Source organism: Ranitomeya variabilis, chromosome 2 (assembly GCF_051348905.1).
Source record: "Ranitomeya variabilis isolate aRanVar5 chromosome 2, aRanVar5.hap1, whole genome shotgun sequence".
NCBI lineage: Eukaryota > Metazoa > Chordata > Amphibia > Anura > Dendrobatidae > Ranitomeya > Ranitomeya variabilis.
The window spans coordinates 956,810,433-956,828,751 of record NC_135233.1 but is presented as its reverse complement, the minus strand read 5'-3'; the positions used below and the strand labels follow the sequence as shown (position 1 = coordinate 956,828,751).

General features: G+C 41.9%; 1 protein-coding gene across 2 annotated transcripts in view; it reads left to right on the top strand.

Moving 5' to 3' along the window:
- Positions 1 to 18,319, top strand: part of SLC9A9 (solute carrier family 9 member A9) — a 1,256,356-nt gene that overhangs the window by 905,259 nt on the left and 332,778 nt on the right. For both annotated transcript variants that reach the window (XM_077290810.1, XM_077290809.1), the window contains exon 13: positions 9,533 to 9,581. In XM_077290810.1, the coding sequence (XP_077146925.1) occupies positions 9,533 to 9,581 (49 nt within the window). The remainder of the gene's footprint in view (positions 1 to 9,532; positions 9,582 to 18,319) is intronic.

Below are 18,319 nucleotides of genomic sequence, written 5' to 3'. Positions count from 1 at the left end.
ACTGACTGACAAGTTGGTCACACTTGTCAAACATACTGTTTGACAAGTGTGACCAACTTTTTACTATAGATGCAGCCTATGCAGCATCAATAGTAAAAGATAGAATGTTTAAAAATAATAAAAAAAATTTAAAAAATGGTTATACTCACCCTCTGCAGACAGCCGATCTCAGCGGCGTCCGTTCCTATAGATGCCGGTGTGGTTCAGGACCTTCGATGACGTCGCGGCTTGTGATTGGTCGCGTGAGTCACATGAGCGGTCACGCGACCAATCACAAGACCGCGACGTCATCACAGGTCCTGAACCTTACCATCTATAGGAACGGAAGAGAGAGCATGCACGGGAGAGGCGGGAACACTTCGGGGGCCATCAGAGGGTGAGTATATCACTATTTTTTATTTTAATTCTTTTTTTTTTACCAATTATATGGTGCCCAGTCCGTGGAGGAGAGTCTCCTCTCCTCCACCCTGGGTACCAACCGCACATAATCTGCTTACTTCCCGCATGGTGTGCACAGCCCCGTGCGGGAAGTAAGCAGATCAATGCACTCCTAGGTGTGCGGAATCCCCGCAATTCCGCATTTTTAATGAACATGTTGCTTTTTTTTCCGTGATTCGATTTTTTCGCGGAAAAAAATGCAACATTTGCACAAAAAATGTGGAATACCCTGTAAATAATAGGAGGCATATGTAAGCGTTTTTTTTGCGTTTTTATCATGTTTTTATAGCGAAAAAATGCGAAAAAAACGCGAAAAATCCTGAACGAGTGCACATGGCCTCAGGATTTGCTGTAGATTGGACACTGCTTATATCCGGCCCTGCATAACCGGACATGCGGCGCGTCTTTCCAGACTGCAGCATATCTATTTATCTTGTGGAGACGCTCCGTCTCCGCAAGATAAATAACACAGTCAATGAATACGTTGCGGTGATTCCGCATGTGTTCAATGAATACATCCGGAATCACCGCATGTACAACAGGGCGGAGCGGGGTATCTGCTGCATCCAAAGCGCAGAGATTACGCCCTGTGGAAACATACCCTTAGGGCTCATTTCCACATGCGAGTCACACGTCCGTATCTCGCATGTGGAAACCAAGCTCTGGCGCCGGCACTGTGGAGCGGAGCGTGCGGCCGCATAGGAACACATGGAGCTGCACAGCTCCGCTCCTGAGTGCCGGCACCAGAGCTTGGTTTCCACATGCGAGATACGGACGTGTGACTCGCATGTGGAAATGAGCCCTCACAGTTACCTCTAATTATCATCGTTATCTTATGTACATTTATGAGGACATGGAGCAAAACCTTGGAAGAATGTTTTCTTTTTTAGTTGTCCTTGTCTTCACAGATGGTTCTTTAATGATGACCTCTGGATAAACCGTTTCTTATTAATATAGTGTGTATCTGTGTGGGTCCTTATTTGATAATTTGCTTACACGTGAAAACACATTTTATCAGTAATTATCTTCCAAAAACAAATACTATAAGCATGAAAATAATGTGGTTTCAGGTTATTACATCCCACATGGAAATGTTAGAGCAAATTTAAACTCAAAGAGAAATTGGGCCTCCTCATACTTGTCTAAATCAATAGCTTTTCACATCAAGTACTGCCGTTTTGTTAAATTAGCACACAAAATGAGTTGTGTTTTCTCAGCAATGTCAATAATAAACCCATCACAAGCCTTTTACACATAATCAGTCACAACCTGCAGCCAGTTGGCAAAGTACTGGAGAGGAACTAGATTAATTCTACCCAAGGAAGATGATCTTTCTGGGTCAACTGGAGAGCACATCATAAATGAGGTGTTGAGGGGGCGATATACAACTAAGCACTGAGGGTTTTTTTTTATCTTTAACACTCCAGATTTATTTATGTACAAGTGTTTAAGAGGTGTTTTCTCAATTTATTTTCATGTTTCCGTTTCTTTTTCTGATTTCATACAATTTTTGGTGATTTCTTTTATTTATAAATGTAACGCAGAAACACTCATATATCAATTTTGCAAAAAAAAACAACCGAAAATCAAATAGTGCAAGCACCCCAGGAGATATGGTATTCTACATAGGGCTAAGCAGTCACTATGTATTCTTTTATTGGGCTAGTTACAGATATAGCACAGCTGGGTGTGCATTTGGTACAACTCAGCATGATATCACAACATGATAGGAATCAAAGTAAACACTGAAAACTCAGCAGAACTGTATATTTGTTGAACAATGGCATAAAAATATATTTGTTTATTCCATTTATTTAAAAAAAGCATCGGATCTTCCCCAATACAGAAATCAACACACAATCTAAATACCGTACTCTAAATGCAATAATGTAAGAAAACTGACAAAGATGCCTGACATGCCTTTTTGCTGTAGTCATTTAAAAATGTATTGTTAAAAACGGTGATGACCTGCTGATCGCTGGGACCCACATATGATCCCTAGAACTTGTCCCAAGTGCCCCATTGTCTGTGGGACTGGCTGAAGTAGCTGACGGCTGTACTTTAATATCTCCAGAAGTCCCATAGAGATATACTGTACATTATATAGATTTTTTAAATAAGAATGATATTTATAGAACGACACAGCAATAGAAAAAAAATTAATAGGAAAAAAGTGGAGAAAAAAATGAAAATATAAACAAAGGCATACATAAACAGAAAAATACAAAACAGAATGGGAAAAGTTGGAAAAAATGTCTAGTTTAATTTTATATAATACATTTATACCATTTATATCAATAGAGGTTTGTTGAGTGCCAGTGTCTACACTATGTTCCAAATTATTATGCAAATTAAATTTTTCTCAGATTTTCCTAAAAGGTCGGGGCAAATGACAGTCAGTCTAATAAAAGTCATCACCCGTTAGATTATACATTGAATTTTATTGAAAAACCTCCCAATGATAACAGTATAGTCTCCAAAATGAATAAAAACTCAAAATGCACTGTTCCAAATTATTAGGCAGAGTAGAATTTCTAAACATTTTATATGTTTTAAAGAACTGAAAATGCTCATTTGTGGAATTTGCGGCATTAGGAGGTCACATTCACTGAACAAAAAAGCTATTTAACTGCAAAACATCCTAACAGGCCAAGTTACATGTTAACATAAGAACCCTTCTTTGATATCATCTTCACAATTCTTGCATTCATTGAACTTGTGAGTTTTTGGAGAGTTTCTGCTTGTATTTCTTTGCATGAAGTCAGAATAGCCTCCCAGAGCTGCTGTTTTGGTGTGAACTGCCTCCCACCCTCATAGATCTTTTGCTTGATGATACTCCAAAGGTTCTCTATAGGGTTGAGGTCAGGGGAAGATGGTGGCCACACCATGAGTTTATCTCCCTTTATGCCCATAGCAGCCAATGACTCAGAGGTATTCTTTGCAGCATCAGATGGTGCGTTGTCATGCATGAAGAAGATTTTGCTCCTGAAGGCACGTTTCTCCTTTTTATACCATGGAAGAAAGTTGTCAGTCAGAAACTTTATGTACTTTGCAGAGGTCATTTTCACACCTTGAGGAACCTTAAAGGGCCCTACCAGCTGTTTCCCCATGATTCCGGCCCAAAACATTACTCCTCCACTCCTTGCTGACGTCGCAGCCTTGTTGGGACATGGTGGCCATCCACTACTCCATCCATCTGGACCATCCACAGTTGCTGGACACTCATCAGTAAACAAGACTGTTGGAAAATTAGTCTTCATGTATGTCTGGGCCCACTGCAACAGTTTCTGCTTGTGAACACTGTTTAGGGGTGGCCGAATAGTAGGTTTATGCACCACAGCAAGCCTTTGAAGGATCCTACAACTTGAAGTTCGAGGGACTCCAGAGGCACCAGCAGCTTCAAATATCTGTTTGCTGGTTTGTAATGGTTTTTTAACAGCTGTTCTCTTAATCCGATTAATTTGACTGGCAAAAACCTTCCTCATTCTGCTTTTATCAGCACGAACACGTCTGTGCTCAGATTCAGCCACAAATCTCTTCACAGTATGATGATCACGCTTAAGTTTTTGGGAAATATCTATTGTTTTCATCCCTTGACCAAGGCATTGCACTATTTGATGCTTTTCAGCAAGAGAGAGATCCTTTTTATTTCCTATATTGCTTGAAACCTGTGACCTGCTTAATAATGTGGAACATCATTTTTAAGTAGTTTTCCTTTAATTAGAATTACCTGGAAAACTAATTATCACATGTGTTTCAGATTGATTTCAGTGATCCATTGAGCCCTGAGACACAATACCATCCACGAGTTTATTTGAAAAACAAAACAATTAAATCTTTACGATACTGAAATCCAATTTGCATAATAGTTTGGAACACAGTGTATTTATATAATTGCCTTGTAATGTTTTCATTTCCTTTTCTGTCCAGATGTCACCGTATCCCAGGATTCCAAGCGGAAGAAGTTCACCGATTGCCATATTGGGACACCCAAGTGATGGGTGTCTCAATATGGAAACTGCTGCTGGTACCATCCTATTGCGCGGTACTACAGCGTAACACCGTCGCACCACACACACTCTATATGCCGTACACACACACATTCAAACTCACATTCATACTCTCACACTCACATTCACACATACACTCATGCAGCCTCTTGCATGGTACCACCAGCGGAACACCGTTGCGAACACGCCACCGCCGGGATCAGCTGAATGATTCACTGACCGTCACCATCTTTGTAAAGGAGGAGCACATCCGCAGTTTTAATGTGACTGCCGCTATTTGTCTGCACAAAGGTGTTGGCGGTCTGATTTACTGCGCCTGTGCGAATTACGCGCAGGTGCAGTGAATGATTCGGCTGATCCCGGCGGCAGATGCGCGACATGTCTACAGGCAGAGGAAGCCGGTCACATTAAAGGGGTTTTCTTATGAACAAAAGTTCATTTTTAAAAATTGACTGTGTCTGACCATGTTTGGAGCATACCAGATCTCCGTCGCAGGGGAGGAAGCAAAAGATAATACTGACATTACAGCAGGGGATCACAGTGGATTCATTTTGTGAGATGAGAGAAAATATTTCACTGACTGTTTTTAAAAAATATTTTACCTCACAAAATGTATCCTCTGTGATCTCCTGCTGTAATGTCAGTATTGTGCTTTGCTTCCTCCCCTGCCCAGGAGCTGTGGTATGTTTGGTACACGGTCAGACACATACAATTTTTAAAATTAACTATTGTTCGTGGGAAAACGCTTTTAAAAGCAAATATCAACTCCAACATGGCTCCTCCTAAAAAGTATGCCAATGACAATGAAAGGAAAGCAGCAAAGGCACAACGTGGAAGACAAAAAAGGGAAAATGAAACTCTTGAAGAGCAAGAGCATCGCTGGGACAAAAAAATGCATATAAGTGTAGGCGTCAAGCACATGAGTCCCCTGATGCAAAAGTCATTAGATTATCACAGGATGCCATTAGGCAACAACAGCACCGCATGCCTGCCCCCATCGTGGCATAACTGCCCTCCTGATGCGATAGCATTGGGCCTCCATCTAGTATTTTATATTCTCATTCTGATTTTTTTTTTTTTCCATGGGTTTTGGAGAATGCTGTACCACTCGTCATGTGTACACAAAAACAAGCGGTGATATAGTCCTTTTAAGCTATTTCCTTCTTTGCACCTTATTAGGTCCATAGACAATAAATGAAGCAAATGTGTCTAAGTGATAAATAACTGATTTAGCACAAATCCTTAAAAGAAAATATTTACCTCTAGACAGTCATCTCTTTGCGATAAGTTTTGTAAAGAACAATTGAAGTGGCAATTTGCCCCAAACACAGATGCATAATTCACTGTATGTCTACTCACAGTGGGAAGTGCATCTATGTTCATGTCACATTTATAGAACTCAAGCAGTGAAAGATCTGCTGTATACATCACATAGGAGACACTGAAGCTGGTGTATATACATCACATAGGAGACACCAACACTGCTGTATATAAATTACATAGGATTAGTGATGAATGAACGTGCTAAGATAAGGTGGTATCCAAGCACACTCTTGTGCTAATAGAGTATCTTCGCGATGCTCGAATTCTAAGGCTGCATGTCTCTTGGCTGTTGAACATCCCTAACACATGCATGGATTGCCTAACAAACAGGCAATCCCTGCATATGTTGCAACTGTCTTAACTAGCCACGGCGACTCAAACACTTTATCCGAGCACGCTCGCTCATCACTATATAGGATACATTGAGACTGCTGTATATACATCACATGGGATACACTGAGAATGTTGTTTGCAATGCTGTATAAACGACATTGTAGACACCAAAACAGTGGTGTACATTGCATTGGAGACACATAGACTGCTGTATATATCACATTGGAGATACAGTACAGACTTTTGTATGCATCACATAGGAAACACCAAGACAGCTGTGTACATCACTTGAAGACATCAAGATTGCTGTATATACATCACATAGGAGACACTGAGGCTGCTTTTTATACATCTCATATGAGAAATGGTCTGGAGCATACAAATCAGGCAGGACGCACTGGAAATGGAGCATATGCATCACATAGGATATACTAGGGCTGGAGCATATACTGGAGCATATACATCATATTGAAGAAACTGGGGCTCAAGCATATAAATCATATAGGAGACACTGGGGTTGGAGCATAAACATCACATAGAAGAAACTGGGGCATATACATCACATAGGAGACACTGGGGATGGAGCATATACATCTCATAGAAGAAACTGGGACTGGAGCATATACATCACACAGGAGAAACTGCAACCCCCGCCTTCACCATTGGAATGGGAGTGCAGAGCTCCTTCATTTTATGCGCCACAGCATTTAGTAGTGAACTCTGAGTACACATGCTAAAATTGTAAGGCAGATTTAAAGGGCCTGGGGCTGGCAAAATAGAGCTGCTGACCCAAGCACTTTGGTTCCGGGAATCTGCCTGGGGACTGCAGTGAATGACATTTACAGCATAAGTTAGTGATCCCTTTCTTAAAGTAATGATGAACTGACATTTTTCCTTGCTTAGTTGAGTGGTTATTTACACATTTTGGCTTAGAACACTTGTGAAATAGGGCTGTATGGAATTGTGTGCGAACATTGCCTCTGCTAAACCACCTGACGGTCACCATCACCAATATTTTTTGAAGGTAGATGAATTCCACAAAGGAAATCTTGATGAGGCATACCTGTTCATTACAAGCCGTTCCAGGTGACCTAATGATGCTGCTTGAGAGAAGGGGCAAGAGGGTGTAATGCTGTCATCCTTGGTGCCTTAGGAGGCACGGTATTATAAATAGCACTTAATGGATAGGGAGCCCTGTTACACATTTGACACAGGGCACAATAAGCTTCAAGTTACACCTCTGCCTGGCATATTTACATGTAGATGGCATTAGGTCAATTTATTCTGCATGAGCACAAACACTCACTACCTGCTTTGCTTCAGTAAAAAATTACCACCTGGTTAGTATATGAGTGAATATATACCGTATTTTTCGCTTTGTAAGACGCTCCGGATTATAAGACGCACCCCAAATTTTGAGGAGAAAAATAGGAAAAAACTTTTTTTTAATAAATTGAGGGGGCTTCTTATAATCCATTCGTCTTATTGCTTACCAGGGGTTGTGGCTGCGGTGGATCAGGGTCCCAGGGTCGTTGCTGGAGGCAGGAGTGGAGCATTGCTGCAGGCTGGGATGATGGGGTCTGCAGGGGGGCTTCGGTGCTGCATGGGGGCTGCTGTGCTGCAGGCTGGGATGAAGGGTGCTGCAGGGGGCTCTGGTGCTGCAGGGGGCTCTGGTGCTGCAGGGGGCTCTGGTGCTGCAGGGGGCTCTGGTACTACAGGGGGCTGTGGTGCTGCAGGGCTGTCTCCAGGGCTGTCTCCGGTGCTGCGGGGGGCTCTGGCAACATTTTGTGAAAGACCAGAGCCCCCAGCAGTTCGTCCATGCGTTCCTGTATGACTGACTCCGGGAAAATGGCCGCCGGAATCTCGAGAGATGAGATCTCAGTGCTGAAATCTCATCTCCCGAGATTCCGGCGGCCATTTTCCAGGAGTTAGTCATACTAGAACGCATGGACGAACTGCCGGGGGGCTCTGGTCTTTCACAAAATGTCGCCAGAGCCCCCCGCAGCACCGGAGCCTCCAGCATCACCCGGGGCAGCAGCGGACAACCCCGGCAGTGGCGGCGGGTGACAGCGGCGGCGGGCGGTAGCAGCGGCGGACACCCCCTCATCCCAGCCTGTAATGGTAAGCGGTATAACCGCTTTGTTAGACGCACCCACATTTCCCCCCCAAATTTGGGGGAAATAAAGTGCGTCTTACAAAGCGTAAAATACGGTAAGTGATTTCCTAAAATATACTGTAGGGTGAGAACAATGTTTTCAACATTTTTTCCGTTACTGTAAATAAATTGTGTATGAAATTATTTTGATTGGTATCTGCTAAACAACTTACCTTCATAAATTCTGTATGGGCCAAATGAATCGTTAACTAAATTATACTGCAACTGCATGAGATGTTACCAAATGTTAGCATGATCACTGACCAACCTACATCTAATATTTCAGTAACTTTTTTTTATCCTTAATAGAACTGGATCTAGTGCACACCGTATTTATCAAAAATGGAACAGATGAGATAATGAGGTTAATTTTGTAAGAGTAACAATTTCAGAATGTCTAGGTCTAGTACTGAAGGATAATTATATTTGAAGAACTACATGAGCTCCTCAGCACATCACTGTAAGATACTCATAAACTTAATGCATTTTTAATCTCTGTAATATTCACAATCATTTCTCATTCGGTATTTCTGGGATGAGTCTAGGAGTCTTATATACTTTGTTTAATTTTCTTTCTTTATGTTACAAAGATGTAAATATTTGTTTCTTTTCTGTTGTGGTCTTGGTAGGGTATGTGCACATGGAGTTTTTTGGAGCAGTCAAGATGCATGAGTTTTAGGCTATGTGTGCACGTTGCAGATTTGGGTGCAGAATTTTCTGCACAAAATCTGCCTCTCCTGGCAGAAAATGCAGCTACAGATTTGATGCGTTTTTCTTGCGGATTTTGTGCGGATTTCAGGTGTTTTTTACCCCTGCGGATTTCTATAATGGAAGGGTGCAAAATAAATGACATGCTTCTTCTTTCAATCCGCTGCGTTTTCCATGCGGAATTTTCCGCACCATTAGCACAGCATTTTTTTTTCCTATTGATTTACATTGTACTGTAAATCACTTTGCGGATCTGCATGTTTGAAGATACCATTTTTTCAAGTGGACCTCCTAAAAAACTCCTGACAACCCTCAGAGTATGCATACATCCAGCGAGTGTGCTGACCGTTTTAAGTCATATATTGACAATGTCAAAAGGGTGTCATTTTGCATAATCTGAGCAGTAAGCTGTACTGGAAAGCATAGTCAATTATGCTTTTCAACATAAATGGATCCTTCAAAAACCATATGCTGTGCAGTAATTTTATAATTGATGTCTATGAAGCACATTCATGTAGCCTGTGAAGGAAATGCTGATTTGTTTAATTTCTTTGTCTCCATGCAGAGTTGGTGTGGATCCAGATCAGGACCTCAAAGATCGACCTGCAAATCAGGTGAGTCTCTCGCTTACAGATTCGTTTAAAGAGGATGACCTTATATGTGACGTTTATCGCCATTACACAGAATAGGTGATAAACGTATGATTGCTAGTGGCCGTGTAATGGGAACACCATGATCGCGGGGAAAGGAGTAACAAAGTACTCTGTTTAAACGCTCACCATCAGCCACGTAGTAGAAAATGGAAGAAAATCCAACGTGTCCGTCTTCAATAAAATTAGAAATCTTTATTGGTAATCCATAAAATTGGGTTAAAAGGATGTGCAGAATGCGCAAACGGGTTTCGGATTGTAATCCTTATTTATTGCAATGAGTAACGATTACAATCCGAAACGCGTTTGTGCATTCTGCACATCCTTTTAACCCCATGCGTACTGTTGCGACTTTTATGAATTATTAATAAAGATTTCTAATTTTATAGAAGGCGAACATGCTGGATTTTCTTCCATTTTTCGCATGTTCTTCAAACTTCAGCGCTGCAGGTTTCCTTGCGTGGAATCTTCTGAGTGGTGAGCTGCCTTTTTTTCTTTTCTGTCAGCCACGCAGACCCATATAAGTGCATGCACATTACGATTCTATTCACTCCAGGAACTTTAGACCCTCATTGTTCAGATCAGTGGGGTTCAGAGAGTGAACCCCTAGCTACCATATGTTTATGACAGGCATGTTCCACCGATAGCATCTCTTAAAGGGAACGTGTCACCCCCAAAATCAAAGGAGAGCTAAGCCCACCAGAATCAGGGGTTTATCTACAGCATTCTGTAATGCTGTAGATAAGCCCCCGATGTATCCTGAAAGATGAGAAAAAGAGGTTAGATTATACTCACCCAGGGGCGGTCCCGCTGTGGTCCGGTCCGATAGGTGTTGCGGTCCGGGGCCTCCCAACGTCTTACGATGATGTCCTCTTCTTGTAGTCAAAGTCATTTAAGAAAAATTGTGAGCACTCACCATCCATTAGGACCCGTGGAAGTGCAGGTGCGTGAAACGGCCATCGTCCGTCTGTAGCACACGTTCTCCCTGTTATCCTGCCGTCTGACTGCTGTGTCACAATAAAGGAATGAACTTTTATGGATGGTGAGTGCTCACAATTTTTCTTAAATGACGGACTTCCACTGTGTTTTTTCTGCTTGAGCACACGGAGTTCCATATGGCATTGTAAGCAACTAGCCGGCTGAGTTTGTGTGTGGCTGTGGATTACCTTCTGCTGGAGGTGCGGTTGACTTTCTCTTTGAGGATCACGCTCTGCTTGTAGTCATGCTGCCGCTCCGGTGCAGGTGTACTTTGTCTGCCCTGTTGAGGGCAGAGCAAAGTGCTGCAGTGCGCAGGTGCCGGGAAAGGTCAGAGAGGCCTAGCGCCTGCACACTGCAGTACTTTGCTCTGCCCTCAACAGGGCAAATCAGTACACCAGAGCCGCAGCGTGAAGACAAGAAGAGGACATCATCGTAAGAAGATGGGAGGCCCTGGACCGGACTGCGACCCCCATCGTACCGGGACCCCCCTGGGTGAGTATAATCTAACCATTTTCTCTCATCTTTCAGGATACATCGGGGGCTTATCTACTGCATTACAGAATGCTGTAGATAAGCCCCTGATGCTGGTGGGCTTAGCTTCCCTTCGATTTTGGTGGTGACAATTTCCCTTTAAATTGCATTATATTTAATTAATATTACAAATTTTATTGTATAATACTGCACCATTCAATTAAAATAACATGTAAGGTAAACATTTTTTAAACGTGAGAGGCTATGGGTTACTGATTGCTGACAGATGAATTTTGTCAGAAATCTATGACAGAAATCCACTAAAATAGTATATATTAACATATGTATTTTTTTGCGTGGGAGCTTATGTACAGTATATTTGATAGTCAACAGATGGCATCTGTTGAGATAACTTTAGATATATACTATTTTTATCATGCTTAATATTTTGCACTGTACTTGTCGGCATGTCGGGTAAGAAACAAGTTAAAGGGAATCTTTCAGCAGGTTTTGCAGCCTCATCTGAGAGCATACAAAAACCTACAAGAAACGAATGAGAAAAAACCCTGCTGTAACTAAATAAGTAAAAAGCAAAAGTGCATTTAAACAACAGAATTCTTGGTAATACGGTTTTTGATCGAAAAGAGCATAAAAGCCATCCCACCATCAACAAGGTGACCCTGATCGGGACGGTCCTACACTGTCTAATATTAAAAACCTTACATTGTGTCAGAGTTGACCTCAGTGTGTGAATAAGGGCAGACAAAAGGACCGGGTCCCGACCTGTGGACACCAGTCTGGGGAATCCTTTAAATGTAATTTCCAACTCAGGAGAGGGAGGCCACATCTTGGCTTGCACAAAATGCAAAAATTTAAATTAAAAAAACACAATACTTGAGCTTGGTTTAAATTAGTGTACATGCAGCACAGAAATGCATGTTCACATTGCTGACAGTGGGATGGCTTTTATGCTATTTTTGATCAACAACAGTATTACTAAGAACCCTGTGTTATTTAAATGCACTTTTGCTTTTTACTTATTTGGTTACAGCAGGGTTTTTACTCATTTGTAGTGTCTTGTAGGTTTTGTATGCTTTATGGCCAATGTGAACAAGCGTTTATGTGCTGCATGTATACCAACTTAAACCAAGCTCAAGTTTTGTGTTGTTTTTTTTTTTTTTCTTCTCATCTGAGAGCAGCCTGATGTAGGCAAAGAGAAACTTATTCCAGCGATGTATCACTTAGATTACTGGATGCAGCAGTTCTGACACAATCAGAGCTTTTAGATTTAGCAATACAGCAGAGAGAGGAGGCTAACCCCTCCCACACCAGACTCTGTATATACAATGTCCATGGACAGTGAGATGACTATAACAGGAGGGGGAGGAGTTGGACTAGCATGCAGGAGCTACTGTGTCCCAGCAATTATAAGCTCCTGGTGCTAAAACAATCACTGTAGGCAAACAAAACAACTGACCTTGACAAGAGAGGCATTGCTGAAATCTGTGTTTTAACCCTTTCCTCGTTCTGTCTTCAGACTACAAAGCAAAAACTTGCTGACAGATACCTTTTAACCCCTTAAAGTATGTTGGTTCCCGTTTCCTGTTGGCTATCCAACCCTAAATATATCTTATATAATCAATTGTCCAAACTAGAAATCACAATGTCCAATGACGGATATATCTGACATTTGATGCCTCCCCCTGTTTGGTGCTTGCTCCGGCGATGAGTCTGCACCTTTTCCAGCACATGACAGCTGATGTAATCAGCTGATATGTGCTCCTAACAGCTGCGGGTGGAATCACGATCCACCAATGGCTGTTAACATGATAAAGGCCGCTGTCAAGCTCTGACAGCGGCATTTAACATGCACGCGCAGGAAGAGCGTCATTACCTCCTCCCATCGATGCCCGTGTCACATGACTGCGGGTCTCCGATGGGTTGCATGACAACCCGGGGTCTGCAGGAGACATGTGTGGTTATCATAGCTGGATAGCTATAAGTACCGCCCAGCGATCAGCGCTCATAGCAAGTGAGCATTTCTGCTACATAGAGCAGGGCTGCAGTCCTGCTCTATTTAGCACAAGCGATCGGATGATCGCAGCTACTAGTCTCCCATGGGGACTATTGAAGCAAGTAAAAAGTAAAAAAGAGTTTTTAAAAATATAAAAAAATATATAAAAGTTCAAATCGCCCCCATTTTGCTCCATTCAAAATAAAACAATAAAAAAATCAAATATACACATTTTTTGTATTGCTGCATTCAGAATCGTCCGATCTATCAATATATAAAAAGAATTAATCTGATTGGTAAATGGCGTAGCGAGAATAAAATCAAAACATCAGAATTATGTGGGTTTTTTTTGGTCGCCGCAATGTTGCATTAAAATGCAATAACAGGCGATCAAAAGATTGTATCCACTCCAAAATGGCATCATTAAAAACGTCAGCTCGGAAAGCAAAATATAAACCCTCACCCAACCAAAGATCATGAAAATTTGAGATGCTACGGGTCTCGGAAAATGGCGACAATTTTTTTTCTACAAATTTTGGATTTTTTTTGCTGCTTAAATAAAAAAGAACCTAGATAGGTTTGGTGTCTATGAACTCGTAATGACCTGGCTAATCATAATGGCAGGTCAGTTTTAGCATTTAGTGAACATGGTTAAAAAAAATCCCCCAAAAATTGTGGAATTGCATTCTTTTTTGCAATTTCACCGCAATTGGAATTTTTTTCCATTTTCCAGTACACTGTATGCTAAAATCAATGGTGCCATTCAAAAGTACAATTCGTCCCGCAAAAAACAAGCCTTCACATGGCCATATTGACCAAAGAATAAAAAAGTTATGGACATGGGAAGAAGGGGAGCAAGAAATGGAAATGCAAAAACGGAAATACCCCTGGTCCTTAAGGGGTTAAGAGCACCTGTAACTTTGTTTTCTTTTAAATTAAACTTTATATAAAAATAAAGTTTTGAAATATAAGAATTTCCAAAAAGTTAAAAACCATAATTACCATATTCTAGTCACAAACACACTATGTACATTAGCTGACTTCCTGAAATGAAGAAGAATAACCTACACTCCAGCCCCAGACAATATAGTTGCACTTCAAATGTAAATATATGTATACATAAATGTATATCTGCATACTTTACTATTATGTATACTGCAAAAAAGACATTCCCAATAATGACACACAAAAACCCTTAAAGGGAACTTGGACACCAGAAAAAACACTATTAAGCTGCAGATAGGGGTTAATCTTCAGGTATTAGCGTTATAACCTAATGAACCGCCATAAAACCAGCTCTACCCTCTCCTAGTGTATCCTCACCCATCCCCTGTAGACTGTGAGCCCTCGCAGGCAGGGTCCTCCCGCCTTCTGTACCTGTTAGTGCCTTGTTTTTTGCTCATGTTTATTGTATTTGTCTACATTTGCCCCCTTTTCACATGTAAAGCGCCATGGAATAAATGGCGCTATAAAAATGTATAATAATAATAATAATAATAAATAATGCTGGCTGGTGCCTGCACGTAGCCTAATTCTGCTGGGAGAAAATTAACTTTATTCTCCCCAGCAGCGTTCTCATTTCAGTCACAGGGGCTGTACAGCGCCGGTTCAGTCACTTCTCTGAGAATACAGAGCGGCGACTGTAACTGCGCCCCCCCGGCACTGACTGACTGCTTAACTCCAAGGCAGAGGGTGTGTTAGTCAGGGCAAGGGGTGCAGTTACAGCCGCCGCTCTGGATACTTAGAGCGATGGCTGAAGCTGTGCCTGCGCCGCCCCCGTGACTGAAACCGTTCCCCCCGACCCTGACTGACCGTCAACCCCAATACACAGCCAGCGTCGGTCATGGCTGGGGGCGTGGTTTCAATCATGGGGGTTGCGTCAGCGCTTGTCACAGCTCTGAGCGCGGTAGATGTAACTGCGACTCTAGCATTGGGGCTGGCTGTCAGTCAGTGGCAGGGACGGGGTTACAGCCGTTACTCTGTATGCCCCACTGAACCTGCATTGACTGAAGCCCCCATGTCTTGAAACAGGAACGCTGCTGTGGAGAGTAAGTTAATTTTCTCCCCACAATGTTAGGCTATGTGCAGGCACTGGGCAGAATTGTAACGCTATTAACCTGCAGATTAACCCCATATCTGCAGGTTAATAACATTTTTTTTGTTGACAGGTTCCCTTTAAGAACATTTGGAGGTTCCCAATCTAACCAGCAGTTCTGGGCATGCTCACTGGTATTGCTTTATACAAGCAGAGAATGTGAAACTCTGCTGCAGAGGTGTCTCTAGCCCTCCCCAGGGCACAAATTTGTATATCTTCCATGAACGAGAAGGTGCTGCTTATGGAAAACATTTTAAAAGACATTGAAAAGATAGTGTTTTAAAACATTCTGACTGCATTGCATGTTCATTAATGGTTAAAATTGCAAAGTGTTTGTAAAAACAAGACAAGCAACTTTGCAATGTACTTCTTGTCAAAGATTACAGTGGGGGGGGGGGGGGTCAAGCCGAACCCACTACACTGTTACATTTTTTTCACAAGATGATCTCTGCTGTTCCTATTGTCAGGACAATTATGCAATTGACCTACGAATAACAAAGGAGGCCTCAGGCTGTTTCCACTAACAGGCCGGTTATTGGAGAACTAGCAGTGAGCTGTTGTGATCCTTAGTGGCTGAGGATCACGAATAGACCAGCAAGTGAATAAACTAAGGACAAGCTCTAGGGAGATGGTAACTGGACTGATCGCAAATCTGAACCTATCCAACACAACTAGAGGTAGCCGGTGAACGTGCCTAAAAAATTCCTAGACGTCTCGAGCCAGCCTGAGGAACTAGCTACCCCTAAAGAGAAAGAAAGACCTCGCTTGCCTCTAGAGAAATAATCCCCAAAGATATAGAAGCCCCCAACAAATATTAACGGTGAAGTAAGAAGAAGGCACATACGTAGGGATGAAATTAGATTCAGCAAAAGAGGCCCACTAGTACTAGAAAGCAGAAAATAGAGCAGGGGTCTATGCGATCAATAAAAAACCCTTACAAAATATCCATCCTGAGATTTCAAGAACCCACGCACCAACTAATGGTGTGTGGGGAGAAACTCAGTCCACTAGAGCATCCAGCAAGCGAGGGAATCACATTTTAGCAAGCTGGACAAGAAAACATGATAAACACTGCTGATCAAAAATTGAGCAAACAAAACTTAGCTTGTCCTGGATGGACTGGGAGCAAGGTAGTCAGAAGGAATCTGAGTAGCACTGATTACATCGACAGCCGGCAACAAGTGGAAGTAAAACAGAGCTATATAGGAACCTCCCAGAGGATAACGAACCAGCTGATAGCCAGAGACCAGCAGGATAACAAACAAAGCCACCAGGGGGAGCCCAAAGCAAAAGTCACACCATACCACCAGTGACCACAAGAGGGAGCCTGAAAACAGAGTTCACAACAGTGAGCATATGGTACTTCCAATTTCAACGCATAGAATACATGTATATACACCCCGGTATGGTCACTGCCAGCTCCGCAATAACAAAACTAACTACTTGCTGCCACCACCAATCATTTATACAGGCTGATTGGACACCTGAAAGGTAATGTATAGTTTTCAGAAGTGTGGGTTACAGAACAAAAGGAACAGAACTATTACATTTTATATTTAATCCAGAAAGATAGGTAGTGTTTATAAAAAAAATACAAAAGATTTTACAAATAGGACACAACAATACAGCATATACAATTACATAAAATAAAAGGATAAACAAAAGAAAATGACTAAACCTGATGTCACTTCAATGGCTTCAGATTTATGGAGGGAAGCACGCTTCATGAAAACATCCGTAAACATGGATCAAGCCTACACGATGATGTGTCTACTGGCATTAAACACAGATCATGATTTGCCTTGTCTTTTTATCAGCACCTAAGTTACACCCACACACCTCCCCTTGATGACTCATAACAGGGCTGGTCATGGGATGTGGCTTCAGTTTCAGAAAATTATGAGATTCCCAACATTCACGATATCTTCACTCCTGACGATCACAGGCATTCGATATCGCCATCATATTTTTGATCGGTATTTTACCTTTCTTCCCCTATGTCAAACATGTGGTTCTATTATCCAAAACAGTTTTAGATTGTCAGCTCTTTCTCCTGGAGATTTTGTGCAAGAGAGAAGTCGGTAATGCTCCCTCCCTGGAGAGGCCTTATGGATTTCAATTTTTCTCTGACACTAATTATTACAAATCTTCTCTGTTTTCAAGATCTCATTTTTCATTCTATAGGTAACTGCTGGTTGCCTACGTCACCAGTCATATCGGAGTGGCCTGCCTCCTGGGCAAGAAGGGCATGCTTGCAATCTGTTTTCTAGGCAGCTTGCAAATGCCGCTCTGAACCTGGCCAAAGTGTCTTAGCCTAGTGCCATTCCCATGTTGCACAGGTATAGCTACCTTTTCTAGCACCATGGGAGAGAGTGCATAGTTCAGACCAGTGATGCAACCTTGCCATTGGTCTGAACTGTCAATGTTTAGGACTTGATGCTGAAGACTGTGTAAGATCTATCCTCTCTTTTGCTATCTGTGGACTCTCTCATTCTGCTTTTCTCTCTCTAGATAGACTGTGTGATCTTTCCGTCTCCTTCTGCAGATTGTGCTGCGCAACCTCCTTTCTGACCGTACAGTCTGTGTGATATCTCCCACTACAGACCATGGATAGTCTTCTACCTCTCTGATAGATTGCACTTCTATTTAAAAAAGTCCCATCACCTTTCCGAATAATCTAGCATTGAACAAAAAGAAGGGAGAGAATAGAGAGCAGATGTGAGCTGACAGCAGACAGGAGCACTGCACTGTGGGATCTATGTCAGAAGCAGCAGCACAGCCATCTTAGTGGAGGAGTTACACAGACTCTATGGCAGTGAAATGGTAGGGTGTTTTAATGAAAACTATTCAAAAAGTTGCCTAATTTTGCATTTAAGAAGCAATTAAACAATATACTAAATAAAACAGATGACCTTTCCTTATAAAGGAGCTACAAGGGATATGAGCATTTACACTGCCTAGACAAACAGAGTAACTTTACTCTAAGGTTCTTAGGATCCGAAATGAAATTGTCCACTTTGGACATCGCTAATACTTTGTGATCTTTTACAGTGTAGCTCATTCATCATTTTAATGATAATGATAAGATTCTGACCCCAGGATTTATTTCATAACTTTTTCCTGAATCCATTATTTAATTATCGT